This window comes from Peromyscus maniculatus, chromosome 6 (genome assembly GCF_049852395.1).
Source record: "Peromyscus maniculatus bairdii isolate BWxNUB_F1_BW_parent chromosome 6, HU_Pman_BW_mat_3.1, whole genome shotgun sequence".
Taxonomy (NCBI): domain Eukaryota; kingdom Metazoa; phylum Chordata; class Mammalia; order Rodentia; family Cricetidae; genus Peromyscus; species Peromyscus maniculatus.
In genome coordinates, this window is record NC_134857.1 from 15,970,851 (window position 1) to 15,989,713 (window position 18,863).

At 37.0% G+C, this 18,863-nt stretch overlaps 1 protein-coding gene across 8 annotated transcripts in view; it reads left to right on the forward strand.

Annotated features, from left to right (window-relative positions):
• Naaladl2 (N-acetylated alpha-linked acidic dipeptidase like 2) overlaps window positions 1–18,863 on the forward strand; it is a 1,286,850-nt gene that overhangs the window by 578,658 nt on the left and 689,329 nt on the right. For 7 of the 8 annotated variants that reach the window (XM_076573982.1, XM_076573983.1, XM_076573985.1 and 4 more), the window contains one exon: window positions 11,133–11,634. In XM_076573982.1, coding sequence (XP_076430097.1) covers window positions 11,141–11,634 — 494 coding nt within the window. In that variant the 5' untranslated portion in view covers window positions 11,133–11,140. Of the gene's footprint in view, window positions 1–6,510; window positions 6,715–11,132; window positions 11,635–18,863 lie in introns of those variants that run through there. The other variant, XM_042278859.2, reaches the window with a different exon arrangement.

Consider the following 18,863-nt stretch of genomic DNA (forward strand, 5'->3'; position numbering starts at 1 on the left):
TCCCATGGGTGTGCTTTTCGTACCCAGGGAAACATGATAAGCCACTCAGTGAGGCCCAGCTTCTCAGCATATATTTATCAAGTAAGACACATGGCATGCAGTTAATCTATAACTAATCTCTTCCTTCACTGTCACACTTTGGGTTAAATCACCAATTTTAATTTCCTTTCCCTTGTGGTCCCAGAATTTGAAAGCTCAACAATAAACTTTATATTTGGACTTTCGTCTTGTGTTTTGAGAAAAAGAATTGGTTTTCAGAATATTCCCAATTTAGATTTGAGAAGGTTTGTATGATATGTTTTGCTATGTGAAATAGTTTTATAAGAAATACATACATTGTATAAATGTTTCCCTCTGGGATGGCATTTCCCAGCAGTTAGTCATAGTAAAATCATAGTAAAACCTTTTTCTTTTTTTTTTTTTTTTTTTGGTTTTTCGAGACAGGGTTTCTCTGTGTAGCTTTGCGCCTTTCCTGGAACTCACTTGGTAGCCCAGGCTGGCCTCGAACTCACAAAGATCCGCCTGCCTCTGCCTCCCGAGTGCTGGGATTAAAGGCGTGCGCCACCACCGCCCGGCTCGTAAAACCTTTTTCTTAATAAAATCCCAGAGTGTGTATGACAAAGCCATTTTAGTAAGTAAAGCATATAGACTCTGAGAGCCAGAGTTGCCAAGCTGGGCTTAGAATTGTCCTTCTATATTACAATTTTGGAAAACCCTACAATATAAACTTCAGAATAATACATTTCTAGTTTGCATAAATATATTAATACTTTTTTAGAAAATAAAGATATTTATAAAGTAAGTCAATACATATTTTTGAAAATGTAAAAGACTGTTTTTGGTGGCCTTATGAAGGTAAAATCTTTGCCTATTCCTGGAAATCCAAAGCCTCCATCAAAAAGCAACAATTTAAGATCATTCGTGTCAGCTAAAAGGATAAAAGATTGCAGTGTATCTCTCAAACCAAGACACTCCTTCTGACAGTTCTCAAGGAGCTAAGTGATGATTGTGTGGATGCACTAACTCTGGATACCCTTAAGACCCTCTCAAGCCTGTGCAAACCACACGTAGTAGGGAGAGGGACAAAATGAAGCGAAGGGGTTTAATGATGGAAAACTGGTCAATAATGCGCCAAATGTGAGCTGTAACTGCCAAATTCTAGGCAGCATTGTTTTGCTTTGTCCTGGGCAGCAGAAGGAAAGAGAAATTTGATAGCCACTATATTAGGGTAGACCTGGAACTTCCACAGATTATATTCTACACTTGAAAATTTCCAACTTATTTCTATATTTCCCTTTATGTCTATGTAACTTACCTTGTTTCAGTCAGTAAGAATGTAAGAGAATTAACATTTAGAAAATTGGACTTAGTTTAGATGTATTATGTTCTGTATATGAAATGTTATTATGCTTATATGTTTGAGTACATATGAATGTAGTATATGGTTATGTTCATTTAGTTGTATACACATGTATGTGCGCATGCACATGTGTACAATTGAGGAAGCCAGGAGTAGATGCCAGATGTTCCCCTACACTGTCCTGCCCATGCTATGTTCTATTTGTTACAGAACCTGGAGTTCATTGAGAGGCTAAGGCCGACTCGTTACTGAGCTCCAGAAATTCTGTGTCTCAGCTTCTCCAGGCCTGGGGTTGCAGGGACCCCTGCCACGCCTGGCTCTGATGTCTAAACCCAGATTCTCATACTTCATACTTACATGGAAAGCATTTTACCTACTAAGCCACCTCACCATCTCTGTAAGTTTATTTTATTGACCTAAGCTTATATTGGCCTGAAAAATGTGTTTTAATTCAACTCATGTCTTCTTTATTTTTCCTTATAAAAATGTAAGTGTATGTGAATGAAAAGTGTTCCAACATCTGAAATTTAAAATGTTAATATGGAAAGGTCATATCTCAGTAAAGAAGATTTGTTAAAATCAAAAGAGTATATTATACTTTTCATAGAACAGATTTTTTAAAAAGGATCAAATGCCATACTATAGAGAGTATGCATATTGTTGAAATTTCTACTAGAAGAAATGTGATAAATACTATGGCTTTATCTGTACTATACTGGATTTTTTTTCTCCAGGGAGATTTATGGTGTGTTCTGGCTATTTACTTTCTTCTTTTTTCTTTAACTTGATACAAGCCTGAAATATATGGGGAAATGGAAACTCAATTGAGAAATACCTACATAATATTGTCCTGTAAAAGTGTATGGGTGCTTTCCTCACTAATGGTTGATGGGGAGCCCCTCCCAGCCCACTATCTGTCAGCTCCCACCACTGAGCTGGTAGTTCTTGGTTCTGTAAGAAAGCAGGTCAAGCAAGAAGACAGAGAAAGCAAACCAGTAAGCAGCACTCATCTGCATCAGCTCCTGCTTCCAGGTTCCTGCTCTATCTGATCTCCTGCCTCAGCTTTCTACAATGATAGAATGTGAGCACTAAGTATATATAAGCAAAATAAGCCTTTTCTTTCCAAGTTGCTATTGGTCATAGCCTTTAGCACAGCAATAAAATCAATCTAGGACACGTGGTTAACATCGATTAAAGTCTCTGTGTTTGTACTATTTTTAAGCCATTGAAGTGATATGACACTTTAAGTTAAGTGGATCACATGCCTCAGTATTATAAACATAAGTTTAAGTACAATTATATGATCATAATGCATATCTACAGTTTGTCTTTGTAATATAAAATTTCCATTTCGCTCTGGAATTCAAAAGTATTAGTTAAAGGAAACATGTTATGTCATTTACTTGCCTGTTAGAGAACAGCTGTTTTATTTTATAGAGAAATGCATTCTATGGGGGAAAGGAATCACATTTTCTCAAAAGAGCACATATTTTAAAAATTTTAGGCCCTGATTCGGGAAGCTGGGACACCGCAGGCAGAAGGGTTCTTTTACTGCTTGCTGATCAAGATGTAGAGCTCTCAGCTCCTTATCCAGGACCATGTCTGCCTGCATGCTGCCATGTCCTGCTATGATGATAGTGGACAAAGCCTGTGAAACAGGAATCCATCCCAATGAAATGTTTCCCTAATAAAAGTAGCTATGGTCATGGATTCTCTTCCCAGCAATAGAAACCATAACTAATACAAACAGTCTTGTTTTCTATTCTCCTATTTGTCTCCTTTAATTTTGTTCTCTTGCTTTATTGCTCCAGCTAATAGATTGAGCACAACATTGAAAAGGATTCAAGATGATAGACAAATTTGTCTCTTATGACCTCATGGGACTCATGTTTTCATCCACTGGGGATGATGTTGGCTCTGAGTTTCTCATTACATAATTTTTATTGCATTGAGGGAGTAATGGTTAATATAGAGACTCATAACTAGTTAACATGATAAGGATAAGCCAGGGTGAAGGTTCATCTGCAGATGGGTCATTTGTATTGACCTCCCACTACTGAAAGCTCAAGAAACAATGAGGAAGAATGGTCTGAAAACAATGTAGGAGTTTGAATCTGGAGAGAAGTACACTGAAATGTTCTTTTGGGGACAAGGAATAACGGGTGCACAGATCAACTCAGAACAGCTGTGTCTTACACTAGACTTGCACAAGCTCAAGCAAATCAAGATGCCAGCATGAGTGAGGAAGCATCTCTCAAGGCCCCAGGACTAGATGAGGAGCAATTGGCCATGGCTGGTTGTGAAAGGAGGATCCTAATTTATCTGTGGGCTGTGGCTTAGGACAGATTGCCTCATGTCCCAGAAGGTGTCTTCACACACATTCACAGATGGTCAGCCCCACTTGGACTCACTGGGCTATTGATAATAATTTAAGAGCCAGGCAGTGGTGGCATATACCTTTAATCCCAGCACTCGGGAGGCAGATGCAGGAGGATCTCTGTGAGTTCAAGGCAAGCCTGGTCTACAGCGTGAGTTCCAGGAAAGGCACAAAGATACACAGAGAAACACTGTCTCAGAAAACAAAACAAAAACAAAAAAATAATTTTAAGAGACATTAAGCAAAGAATAAATAGAAGAAGAAGAAGAAGGAGGAGAAGGAGAAGGAGAAGGAGGAGAAGGAGAAGGAGAAGGAGAAGGAGAAGAAGGAGAAGAAAAAGAAGAAGGAAAAGAAGGAGAAGAAGGAGAAGAAGGAGAAGGAGAAGAAGGAGAAGAAGAAGCAGAAGAAGAAGAAGCAGAAGAAGAAGCAGAAGAAGAAGAAGCAGAAGAAGAAGCAGAAGAAGAAGAAGCAGAAGAAGAAGAAGCAGAAGAAGAAGAAGCAGAAGCAGAAGCAGAAGAAGAAGAAGAAGAAGAAGAAGAAGAAGAAGAAGAAGAAGAAGAAGAAGAAGAAGAAGAAGAAGAAGAAGAAGAAGAAGAAGGATGAGTTCCACCAGCACAAGGTGGAGGAAGTCAGTGGTGAATGCAGTTTTCAAAGAATAAATAATAAGAATATTTAAAAAACATTTACATTTTATGTATTAATTCTAGAAGACATACTAAATTTAACCTTATTTGGCCTATGGAACATTACTGTGGAAATAACATAAATGTGCAATGTAAACTGAAGTATTTACTTACAAATGACTGCTTAGTTTTTCTAGCACTGGGCTGCCTCTGCTCTTCTTCTGAGGCATGCGCTTGGTCTTCCATGACAGATGCTGTTAAGAAGTGCACACATCTCACTAAGCAAAGTACAATGAACATTGAGGGGAAAAGCTGTCCATTGCTATAATGAAGACACACTAGGGATGGGAAAATATTTATTTTCATTTTCCCAAGCAATAGTTTGACTTAAGTATAAACTGCAGTGGAAATATTTAACTTATCTTCTCTGCTTAAAGATAGAAAAGAAATTATATAATAGAAAAAAAAATTTTAGTTATTTGGAGTTTACTTTTCAATTTTGTTTTTATTTGGTTCATTGAAGTGAAAATAAACTGCTAGAGAAAATACATAAATGTTATATTTTGTAATAAGTCCATAAACCTTTCTATAAGAGAAGAAAAATTTTAAAATGAATTAGCAAATTTAATATATGTATTCATATTTGCTGTTATATTATAGATGCATATAAAAATAAATTTCATATATACCTATATATAATATATGTAAATATAATTGTTTTCCAGGTAAAGGATTACAATCTTCCATTATAAATGCTATTATGTACTCATTTCCTTGACAATTTTCCATCAGAAATGTTTCTGATGTTTATTATATCAAGTGACTTCACTATTCTTTGACCCAGGTAGTGTTCCACCACAAGAAAGAGTTTACTGAAAATTATTAGTGTGTAATGAGGCTAAATGTGGTAGTGAGGATGTCAGACAGACACCCATCATGGTGAGGACTTAATATCTGTATCTGCAATACACCTTAATTGATGGCTCTGCCTGGTGCTTGAAAAGCGTTAAATTATGATGCACATGTGATGGAATGCCTATTGTCAGGCTAAAGATGAAAACTCGCTCTCAACCTTTCAGTTCGTTTTTAAATGATTTGTAGAGAGATGACTTTAAATGTTTATATTAGAGGTCAAAATTATAATTATCACAATTCCTTCACAGCTCTCATATGCCAAGTCTTCATTGAGACAAGCCATGTTTACATTAAATACTAAAAAATGAAAGAGAGTTGGAGGGAGAGGATAGAAAGAGATTCTTATTCAGTGATATGTGAGAAAAGTCTAGATAATGTCATTAAGACAACGGCTGAGCAAATCCATCTACTGTATATAATTGAAAATGTAAAGACAATGTGGTAGGGTAGAGGGAGAGTGGTGAGAAAGGGAAGAATATGAGGTATAAACTGTTGTAGAATATTAAGGTGTGTTACTATTGTTTATGCGCTGGAACATTTGTTTAATGATGCAAAGATATGTTTCATTAAATAAAATTCACCTGTAGTCAGGAGGCTGAGTCAGCGACTAGTTGTCAGGAAATGGTAGGGAGGAGCCAGGTAGAGAGGGGTTTTTAAGTAGGGTCCCGGGTCCAGGAGTGTATTTTGCAGGACAGGAGCAAGCAGAGGACCTGAGCTACTTGATATTCAGCCTCTCTGAGGAGAATTCTACCTTGACCTTTGAGTTCTTTAGAGGGACAGAGATATAGATAAGTTCTCTGTGCAGCTTTGAAAGAGTCGGTGCCTGAGGGAATGGAATCCCCTCAGGCCATGACTCTGCAGCCAAACCACTGCTGGTAGCAGCGAGTAGCAGTTGCTGATTCAGACAACCTTGGCTTGCACCAAAGGCACTGACAGTTTAAAAAAGGAACTACAAACAGATCAAAGTGCATGCTATACTTCAAAGAAATTGTCCGTATGAATGGTATATTTACATAGAAAATACACAAATGGGCTACGAGGAAGGGCAGGGAGGGATGTGACACATATGACATGAAGCTGGAAAGGAAAACTTGGGGCTGGGAGGCAGAAAGTGAGAATGGGAGGCGGAAGTTAGAGGAAAGAAGAAAGGAGCGTCAATAAGACTGAGTATGAAGATTCCCTAAGTAGATGAGTGGTGAATCTGTGTCATGCCAGAATGGTAACAACTTATTGATGTTCTAACTAAAGAAAGAATTACTTCCTTTGTGATAAGAAATTGCAGTTTATAAAGTACATTAAAGTAAATTGGCTCCTGAAGTATTAATTGTTGGTTTATCACCTAATTTGTAGCCCTCATTTTATAAAAACTCAGCCACCTTACACTGTCTGAATGAGGAATGCAGTTCTGGAGTCCGGTTTGCGCTGTGCACTAGGGCTGAGTAAGTCTTTCATTCATTCAGCTATCTTTGGAATTTTCTGACTACCTAGTATATTTATTAAATGTATTATTTACACAAAGTATTATTTTGAGTCTTCCTCTATTTCTTAACCAAACATCATTTAAGCTGTCTGAAAAATTATCACTAACCTAATATGTCATTCATTTTATCTGCATATTTTGATGTAATAAAAACAGGAAGTAAGCACAGAGCTACAAAAGAAAAAAACAAAACCAACAACTTTATACAAATGCTGAGCTTTCTTAAATTGCTTGGGAAAAATTATTTTAGAAAAGAGTCAAGAGTGAAGGAGTGAGAGAAAAAAAACAGAATACAAGAAACCATTCCTGATGTTCTAATGCCTAGAAATAGCAATTTCATGATTATGGTTAATATATCATGTTTTTGTTTTGATATACAGACTTTATTAGTCTCTTCAGTCATTACTATGATCAAATACCTGACAAGAAACAACTTAAAGGGGGAATGATTTATTTTAGTTCATTGTGCAAGGACATAGAATCCATCAAAATGGGAGAGACCGTGCAGCTGGGGTCTCTGTGGCAGCAGGAGCCTGCTGTGTGGCTCTTTGCATCGTTGTGGATCAGGAGGAAAAGGTGAGAGTGGAAGTGAGACAGGCTATAAACTTCAAATACATGTCCACATCCATGACTGCGGTCTTGACACATATCCAGAAGTTCCACAACACTGCAACCTCCAGCCGTCTTAACCCCCGAGCCATCTCTCCAGCCCCAGAATTATGTATTTATGGTACATTATATAATTCATTTTATTTCTTCAATCTTTTACATTTATTATTTTGTCTCTAAATCTAGAACTATTGCTTCCAATTCTTTTAATCAAAACTACAAGCAGTGGATAAGCTATACTGTTGCCATGTTTACTCCATGGTGTGAGCCCCAGGTGGCAGAGAATCCCTTCCCTTCTCACCTCTCTCTGTGCTAGTCTTGCCTCAGCATCTGTGGCATGGGAAGCATCCCTGGCCAGCACAGCATCCCAAGGTCTGCAAATGAACTGTGCTTGTGCTTTCTGAGCCTTCTCAAAGCTTTCCCTGCCTAGGTTCCTGGTTCACATTCCTCCTCTTTGGGTAAAACTACCAAAAGCAACCGAGAGTTTACTGTGTTTTTAAGATTTATTTGTGTGTGTGTGTGTGTGTGTGTGTGTGTGTGTGTGTGTATGCATGAATATTTGTCTGTGCTTCATGTCTCTCTAGTGCCTGTGGATGCCAGAAGAGGGTATCAGGTCCACCAAAATGAGAGTTATACACATTTGTGGGTTCTAGGATCTGAACTTGGATCTCTTGAGCAGCAAATACTCAAATTCTGAGCCATCTTTCCCACCCTAAGAATATACATTCTTAAATAATTATTTTTGTTGTTCTGTGATCCACATATGTAGTATCTTTGTCAGTTTGAGGTGACTGTTCAGTTGTAGAGGTTAACCAGGAGTAATGTCAATAAACTGTAATATCTGGGGTTCTGTCGGACCTTGCTGGCTAACAACTTAAAGAGAAATAATTCTGACACTGGGTTTTATATTTGCTACATTGTGATGCCTACTAGGGGTGTTGTTCCTTTATTATAGGGTAACTTGGTTTAAAATGTGTGTGTGTGTGTGTGTGTGTGTGTGTGTGTGTGTGTGTGTGTGTGTAAGCAAACTTGTACAGTAGTAAATTTCCATATGACATTTTCAAAAGGTCTGTAATATTCATTACCACATCCTAAACATTCCCTTTACCCTTTCCTCCCACCCCTACCCCATATGACCCTTCCACTTCCAATACTTTCCCTTTTCCTCTTTATATCATCACATTGTATCTCCCCTCCCCTGAAAGTCCTTCCCTTATGATTTCTCACAAGTTTCCTGACCTCTATGGATATTCTAAAAGAAACATACACATCTAAATATTCAACATGAACATTCACATATGAGAAAAAAAGTGAAGTTTGTCTTTTTGTGCCCAAGTTACCTCAATGGAATCTAGAACTGGCAGCATAGCCTGTGACTAGGTAGGCCATGGACCCACTACCATTATTCTGCTAAATTGACATCATATTAAGATAAGTTTAATGACATCATTATGTGCATATAGTAATGCATCTCTCAACTCTCAACGAGAAGCTTTTCTTGTTGCAGTAGATTGGCAGAAACCCACAACTTGTCAGAATACAGAGAATAAAGACTACAGAGTGTTCAGCACTAATTGGAATCTGTGGCATATGCTGTTCCCCCAAAGCATAGGGATCATGGAGGAAGAGGGAGTGTAAGACTGTAAAAGCTTTAGGCTGTGTATGATTGCAATAAAGTGGCTCTCTGAACACAACAAGACAGGTGTACATACGAACCCACAGCAGTTGTGGCAGACAAAATCAGCATGTGGTCTTAGAAGGTGGGCGCCCTTCCCTGAGGACCTCTTAGCAAGTAAAGCTGCTAGGAAAGGGCAAGTCACTTTTCTAGGCACTATGATCTTGCCCTTGGTAGGACCACACTCTAGGTTTGGCCCTTCACCCAAGAGCAATTGCACTCACTGGAGTTAAACAAACAAAGGATGTGAAACTGGGTGAGTAGGGATGTGGGAGTGCATTAGAAGGAATTGGAGTAGGCAAGTACATACGATCAAAATACATTATATGAAATTCTCAAAGGGTTAATAAATACTATTCACAAAATAAGAAGAAATCTTAAATTCATTCTTCCCATAGATTCTGTTAGAACAACTCAGCACATTTTGTCTCTTCTTTTGGGTTTTATAGACATTTGTCTCTTGAGAGTGATTGTCTTGTTTTCCTTGTAAGAATAAGGATCCATTCATCTTTCCTTTGTCTGTTTTGGGTCAATTCTCGATAAGAATGGATCCTATTTGATAGAGTAGTATATGGGAATTTTAGACTTATATTTTTGTTGTGCATGATTGAATATTAAGTTGTGTGTAATATTCCTAAAAATTCAGAGCATTTTTATTACTTGAGTCTCTGTTAGCCAACCTGTGAAATGTCAGAATTCTGTGGATGATGCTACCTTATCTCATGAAGCCCTGGTTTTTTATCTTCTTTGTTGATATTGATTTGTCAATGACTATCATTAAGAATTAACTTACCAAATATCAGTTGAGCATTGTGCTTTACCCCTTCCACTGGGAGATATAAAATGTCATAAAGCATGGCGAAGGACCTCCGCATCCAGCTAAGATGACAAGTCTAGCACACATAAAATTTAAGTGTAAACAGTGTAGACACTGTTAATCTGGAGCGACAATGCTCCAGTGGCTTACAGAAATGAGACCACCTACAGTTAATTAGCTGACTTATCCTAAAACCGCTCAGCAGGACACAACAGACAGTCATCCGAAACTGTAGGAGAGAAAAACTTCCATCTGCCGCCTGCAAGGTTATGAAACCAAGACCTCCCAAGCTGGCAAAGTGTCTGGTCTTTGGACCCATGCCATCCTGGACTTTTACTTAAACTTCACTGATCCAGGCCAGTCTATGTCACAGTTCCTGGGAATGCCTTTGTCCTGGCTGATAGCTTAAAAATGTCAAGCCCGTCTCTTTAACCATGGCTGTGTGAATGTGCCATAGTATAGCATTGATTCTTGTTTATCTGCTTTACCTGTTCCAATTGTAGATTTGTGTTTTCAGAAGCAGCTCTAGCTTATGTAATCATCCTAAGGTCTTTAATCCTTTTTTCCTTGGAAGAGATCAAATCATTCCTTCAGTGCATTTGTCCTAAAACGTTTAAAGTTGTTTCTAAGGACAGGCTTGACACTGGCCTCTCGGTTACATATTATGCACATCTGTATTCTCTTGTCACTCTCCACAACTGCAGAAACTGGCTGTACATGTAGTTTTGTAATGCTTTTTAAATAGGATTTCTACCAAGTACTTCCAATTTTTAATGCTTATGTCTTCCTTCCCTATTATATTTAACAGAAAATATAATTGAATTATTGATGATTAAATGTTGCTTTCCCTAGGGAAGTGGTTATGCTTACTAAATGTAGGGGTGTATATGCACATTTGTGCATATGCATGTGAATGTCAGAGGACAATGTCAGGCATTCTCACTTACTTTCTTTTTGAGACATGGTCTAGAGCATGCATAGTTATCTAAGATATCTGTCCAGCCAGTCCCGGGGATCCCATGTTTCTACCTCCCTAGTTCTAGGACTGTAGGAGTTTATACCACCACAGTCAGCTCTCTTGCCTGAGGATGGAGTCTAAACATACAACCTCATGTTGGAGCTACACCTGCCTAAGCCTCCTGTCCAGACACTAATCATTAAAGTTTTATGCACTCACATAGACTTCCTTGTTTTATATTTTGTTTTTACTTTTAATTTTAAAAATAAACTAGTTATTTTAATGTAGTATAATATTCATTTTCTCTTATTTCCATAGGTAAAAAGATGGCTTATCAGAAGGTCAATGCAGATTTAAGAACCTCAGGACACTCACAGTACTTAGACAATGATGACATCCAAGCCACTGCTCTTGATTTAGAGTGGGATATGGAGAAGGAGCTGGAAGAGCCTGGCTTTGACCAGTTCCAACCAGATAATGCTGAGACTCAGAACTTGGGCCACTCAGAAACTTTAGACCTCCATCTTGATTCTATTCAACCAGCAAGTTCACCCAAAGGAAGGTTCCAGAGACTTCAAGAAGAGTCTGACTATGTTACCCACTACACAAGGTCTGCACCAAAGACCAGCCGCTGCAACTTTTGCTACCTTTTAAAAATAATTTGCATAGGCACTATTCTATTTAGTTTTGGAATTCTAATAGGTTATTATGCACACATGAATTGCCCTTCTGATGCCAAACCATCACGAACAAATGACCCTCAGTTATACCAGGATATTCTCAAGACGATCAAAGCAGAAGATATTAAGAAATCCTTCAGGTAGGTACAGAGAAATGAATGTTGGTGGGATGCATTTCCTGGGAGGTAAATCTCTGAAGAGAGATTAAACTGGAGTTGTAAGTTTGTTAAGAGGATGAACACAACTTACACCAGGAATAGAAACTTATGGAAGGACACACATTTTCAGGTTTTTGGTTCTGCAATATAAATTTATGATGTGCTTTTATGAATTGATAATAGTAACCATAACTACAATGGCAACTGAAAGACTCTAGCTTATGCATTTTCTCCCTTTGAGAAATCTTGCTAGGCCATGTTGGGATACAAAGATGGTTTGAAACAAAAGCAATAAAAACTAGGATATTTGTCACATGATTACAAATTTAATGGCACCACAATGAAATACATATGTTTTATAGGATGAGATAACTGCCATTAATTACTCCCAGGGGAACTAGGGGTTGTTGAAACCTTGTATTTCTCACCTTTCAAGTAGGCAATCTGTTTTTAAACTCATTAGGTTCCAACCATCAGATAATCCAAAAAGCTACCTTCTCTACTGAAGGTGACTTAGTGGGATAGCTATGGGACAAGAATGCATTGATTATTCAATCAAATTATAATAAAACATTCTTATTGAGGAATTAATCTAAGTTGTTAGGAAGAATACCAATGTGACAACTTGATGATTGTTATTGGCTCATAGTTTACATACATAGTAAAATGGGTGGAGAAGAACAATTGGAAATTGTCTTCCAAGAACTTAGGAGAAACAAACAACCTTTTGTCACTTGTATGAAGGTAGAGTCCAGCAGTACTGCTTTCCCAGAATGTTTGTTGTGGATCATAGTGATTTACAACTGCAGAGTTGCTTGTAAGTGTATGTCTAGTGATCTTCCTGGGAAAACTTACATTAAAGATGTATGAAGTGTAGTAATGCTGATGAATTCTAATACTTTCCATGATGGGAAGATGGTTCCTATGCACATCTTGTCTGGTTTTCACTAATGCTTAAGCATCCCTGGAAGTGTAATTGGCAGGTGATAATTTTACACGATATTTCCTCGTGTAAAATTTCTCAATTATTGAATTGAGTTAAAAATTGTGTTTTATAAAGATCTATTGTGTCAGTTATGAGTTGACCTATACATGAGAAAATAGCTTAAATATTTCAAGCAATGGGTGAGCAATTGTTTTATTTTATTTTGTGTGTTGTGTAAGGTTTATGTACACATATATCTAAAGGCCAGAGGTCAGTGTCAGGGGTCTTCCTTATTTGTTCTCCATCTTTCTTTTTGAGACAGTGTGTCTCTCTCTGAATCTGGTGTTTATATATTCAGATAGTTGCCCAGTAAGTGCTAGGTGTCTTTCAGTGTTCTTCTTCCCAATTCTGAGATTTCAGCTGTCATGTGTAGCCATGCCTGGCTTTTATATGAGTACTATGGATACAAGTCACATCCTTTCTCTTGCAAGGCAGAGACATTTTTGAGCAAACTACCTCTCAGCCAGCCCCCAAGCAATGGATATTCAGTGTAGGCCTGTTATTACATCAGGGATGAAGAATGTGGAACTTATCAGAAAATAGTGAGGCAGCCCAGAATTAAGCCACCATTAAACCTAGGAAAATAAACTGGTGGATACTAGAATTTTCTACTTACACAAGTGCAGGCAGGACACAACCTCAGCTAGAGACAATACCAAGTCAAGAGAGGGTGAGAAGCACAGCATCCCAGCTTCCTCCTGCCCCCCGGGGTCCTAGCAGCTATTCCAATACCTGAATCCAGAAGGAGGTTGACTGGGAACCCCAGAAACTTCTTCTAAAATTGTCAGAGGCTGAGCAGAGGTGAGAAGCAGGTCTTCATAAGCAGATGCCTCTGTCAGTGGGAGGCTATTTCTCTAAGACAAAAGGTTAATTAGAACCCTATAAGGCTGTGTTTACTTCACCAAGGCATCCCGCTATATTGTAAAAGTAGCTTCTGCAAGGGACCTGTGAGATTAATTTCTCTTTAACATTGGGAGTAATTACATTCTCCCCTAGCTACATGTCAGTTTTCAATTTATGAGCACAATGTAGTTCATAGCCTCAAACCCATTTTTGTCTTTACATTGTCTTAGTCGGAATCAATTCTGTGTGAAGTCACGAGGGATTCCCACTTGCATTTGATTTACTAACTAGGCTACTTATATATTTTCTTTCTTTACACTTTATTAATTTTGTTTATTTTCAGCACTGTAAATACTTTTAAAAGCTTGCTAATATCTTTATTTCAAATATACAACTGATGATAAAATTTTAAATATACGACTAAGTAAGAATATTATATCCCTTATGATGGAATTTGAAGGAAAGTGTGTTTTATTTTCCAAATAAATAAAAGAAAATCAACAAAAATATGATATATCTAAAGTTAACCTCAACACATACATTTACCAGGGATTAGTCTACAGGAATATCCCAAGGTAAGACACATATTCAATTATGCTCTATAAAATTGCCATGATTTTTCTTATTCATATAGTTTTCTTAAATAATAGTGTTTTGGTACAAATACGTTTATACTAACTATCTGAATAACATCCTCTCAGTCAATGACAACTTTTTCCTCAAAAATATTGCTAACCATATACCTTATTCTAAATTATGTGCTGGTTTCTTGCCAACTTATAGTTACTCGGGGAAAGGGATTCACAATTGAGAAACGTCTATCAAATTTTCTTGTAGGCAAGTCTGTAGTACATTTTTTTTACTCACTATGGGCTCCTGTTCCTGGGTTCTATGAAAAAGCAGGCTGAGCAAGCCATGAGGATCAAGTCATGGATAAGAAGCTCCCCCCCTTCATGGATTGTAATTCAGTTTCTGTCCCCAGGTTTCTGCCTTTAACTCCTGCTATGTCATCTTTCAATGATGAACAGTGATATGAAATGCAAGCAAAATAAACATTTTTCTCTCCAAGTTGATTTTGGTCACAACATTCTGTTACAATGATAGAACTTTAATTAAGGCAGAAATTAGTACCAGGAGTGGGATACTGCTATGATAAAGCTAACAGTGTGTTCAGGAGAAGATTGTGTTAACACTGGAACTTTGGCCTGGAAAAGCCATTGAGCTCTCAGAGCTTTTTTAACTGTTGTAGGAAGTATTTTGGCAATGGATTCCTCTCTATCAATTTTCAGTTCCTTTCCATGCTCTACAAGTATTTCTAGTCTTGTCAAATAATCTGTCAATTGCTCTATGTAAAAGATATTGCAGTTCACATTTCATGAAGAGAACAAATTTACTTTGTTGAACAGTAGATTCCCATTTTTATCAGTCCTTACAGAATTAGTATTTATAAGGAAGAACAATCATTCTATGATAATAGGAATCAGATCTGCATTGTATTTATAAATTATTTATTGAGAAAATAACATTGCTATTTAGACTTTCCAAATATTATTTCAAAGCAGTAATATACACATAAAATTTGTATTATATTATCAATTATGTCATTAATCAGGGATATGTTGTGTTTATTGAAATAAATGACAACTTATATAAAAAACAGATACTATGAAATGTTAAGATATTTCATTAAAGCCTTAATTTCCAACTGTTGAAGAAGATAATTACTATTATATTTTTAAAGCCACTATGTAAAATTATTAAAACAAATACTAGTGTATCAGGACCTTTAAGATTACCAAATGACATTATCATCTAGAAAGTCTGTACTCCAGAATCATATAGCTGAGGTCCGTAAGAATTACATAAGAACTCATGTTTCACTCCTGTTTTAAGTTCATGAGTTTGTGCATAGGTACAGATAAGTCAGTTTCTGAGTGTCTTGTGGACTTCATAAAAAAATAAGTAAGATTACTGACAGACTAACATTTGTTGACATAGTATCAGCAGAGAGGTATGAAGGTCATGCACATGTACTGCATGATTGTGCTAATCAATTTTCTCAGAGTATGTTCTTAGTTATTTATTCCAGTACTTGTTGCTTGTTGGAAAATGAACTCTTCTTTAAGTTGATAGTTTGTTTCCTACTTATGTTGTTCTGTGTTTATGCATGTAGACTTGCAATATGTCAGAGATACTCTGAGACATCAGATTAAAATAGGTTATTAAAAGTTGCTTTAATATATGCTTTCATTCATTTTGACAATGAAGGTTATTGTAAGCATTCAAAGATGAAACTGATTTTATATCATCTACAAATAGGAATTTTCTTTTGATTAGGACTGGATATATAGAATTAGAATTGATATTATCCAAGTATCTTTGTTCACTGATTTCAACTAAGCTTTGACCATTGAAAAAGCTTAACTCCATCTCTAGATGTATTCCAGATTTTTATTTTCATTCTTTTTTAAATTGAAATTTGATTTTTTCATTTAATGTATTCTAACTATGATTTTGCCATCTCTAACTCCTCCCACATCCTTCCCAACTCTAAAAGAACCCAAATATCCACACCTCTATTTTTTCTCTCTTTCTCATTAGAAAACAAAAGCATGGACATGTACGGATGCAGTTACAGAGGCAGCACACATAGAGTCTGCACAAATTTAAACCAGATGAGGTCCCAGAGCTGAGAAAGTAGACAAAAGGCCCAATCCCAACCCAGAGGATTTCTCCTGGTGATAATTGCCAACAAAGTAATGATTTGTTTTCTCCAATTAAATGTCACTGGGTATACAAACCACATTTAAGGGACATCCATGCCAACACAAGACAAACTCAATGGTATGTTGTCTCATAATGCTTTGTCTGGAAATTTTGTTGTTGTTGTTCTTGAGACAGGATTTGTCTGTGTAGCTTTTGTAACCTGTCCTGGAACTCGCTCTGTAGGCCAGGCTGGCCTTAAACCCATAGAGACCTGCCTGGCTCTGCCTCCCGCGTGTTGGGATTAAAGGCATGTGCCGCCACTGCCTGGCTTGTCTGGACAATTTTTTATGTTTTAGTTTTTTCCTCCTATATCTTCACCAAGTAACTTTATATCCTAGTTCATAATGAAAATTATCTGTCTAAATTTGGGGGAGGGGAGCCCAAAACATTCAGGATCCTGTGAAATGCTTATGTCCAATGCACACAGCTTCTCCCAGTTGTGATCCTGGCTACCTTGTATGAAACACAAACCTGTTGGGCTTCTCATATTACTATTTATGTTTGAAGTGGAATGAATAGAACAGGAATAACATATTATATAAAAACAACAATAGTTTATGTAAGAAATATAGTTTAATGTATTTTTATATATTTTTATGCAGGTCTAATAAATATCATAAGTCAAAAGTGGAGAAGTATGTTTAAAGCTTCAACATTATTTAGAAATATATTTTAATAAGATATTTAACCTGAGACTATATCTAAACTGAGTGTATCTGTATACATATACTTAGAAATATATTTCTAAATAATATATATATACATATATATATACACATACACACATATATATATATGTATATTTAAATCTCATACAATGTATTCTGTCTTTTATATTATTAAAGGATGAGCCTTAATAATATACTTCCTAGGGGCTCAGAAGAGAAACTATGAACAGTGAGATTTATTTTTGGGAAATGAATCTAAGTACACCAAGCTCTTTGTCCGTCTACTTTATTCCTCTGGGATAAAATCCTATCTACATAGCTACAGTTCTGTACTCAATCCTAGTTCCTTTCTTGCTTGATTTGTCTCTACTTTATCTATTGTCTCCTATAAGTTCTGTCTTAATTCTCTCATCTTAGTTCTGCCTCATCTAGGTCCTTCTCATCTCATTTTTACCCATCTAGAAGTTTCCCATCTGGCTCTTTCACATCTTCCATCCTGACCTCCAGTTCTCTAGTCAAAAGTCTTCTCCAGCCAAAATCCTCAATATCCTCTCTTTGGTGTCCTTATACCTCAGTTCCCCTCAGTCTCTGAGGTGTTCAATTATAAACCCAAGCCATAGTGATCCTCTGGCAGAGCAAGGTCACCAGGCTGGAATTCTTATGGAGTCATAAAGGCAGGTAAGGATTTTCCTCAGGCAGTGGCCCTCAGGCTTTCTGTTACAACCCAAATGAGTGCTAATGATGGGTTAGTCAAGAAGGGAATTTATGTGCTCAATCTACATTCCTAGAAGTTGTTAGGTAGGAAATTAGGAGTCTATTAGTAAGGCTGTAGGGAAGGAGGGTCTCACCCCTAAATTGCACAAAAAATAAAGTTGTCCTCAGGACCTAGAAGACAGGTGTTGTTTCATTTGGCCTGGGATGCTTGATAGGTATTTTAGATAAATACTCTGTTAGGAGTTCTTTGAAGCTTGCATAGCATTACAAGAAAATCATTGTGGGAATCAGCTCATATATATATAGAAAAGCTAAATTATCACTGAGACTTCCTAAGCCATGGCTTGACCTTTGGAGAAGTCCTTGACTTTTCAAGTAGTAGCTTTTGTGATAGTAGCTGAATTCCATTACGTTTTCCTGCGACTTGCAGCAATTCTGATCATGGTTTCCCCTCTCCCAACTCCTCCTTGATAATTTTCACCTCCTCAACTACACAACTTGGTGTCCTTTCTTTCCCTCTCTTAAGAAAGCAAATAAATCAGAATAAAAACAGAAAGAAAAACTCACACACACACACACACACACACACACACACACACACACACACACACACACACACACACACCACAAAATTAGAACCCATAATGTACAAGCAAAAGACCTGTAAGGTTAAAAAAAAAACCCTAAATAAGCAATATGAAACAAAAGTCTACATATGCATATAGGCTGTTTCCAACTTACGGATATTATGAATAGGACAGCAATAATCATGGATGAACATATATCTCTTCAAGAGGATGTAATATTCTTTGGATATAGTCCCCAAAATGATATTGCTAGATCTTAGATCTTATGTTTGATGTTACCAGCTCCCTAGGGCATCGCTACACTCATTTCTACAGTGCCTATTAAAGTCTGTACTCCCATTAGCAATGGGTGAGTGTTACCCATACTCCACATCTTTGCTAGTGTGAGCTCTCATTATTCTGTTGATTTTGGTCATTCTGACTGGTATAAGATAAAATCTCAAAGTAGATTTGATTTATATTTCCCTGATAACTAAGGATATTGATTTCTTCAAACGCTTCTCATTTGTGTTCATCTTTTGAAAATTCTCTGCTTAATTCTATACCCCATTTTATAACTGAGTTATTTCTTGATGTCCAGTTTTTTTTAATTATTTATATATTTTAGATACCCAGCCTCTATTAGATGTGTAGTTGGTAAAGATCTTT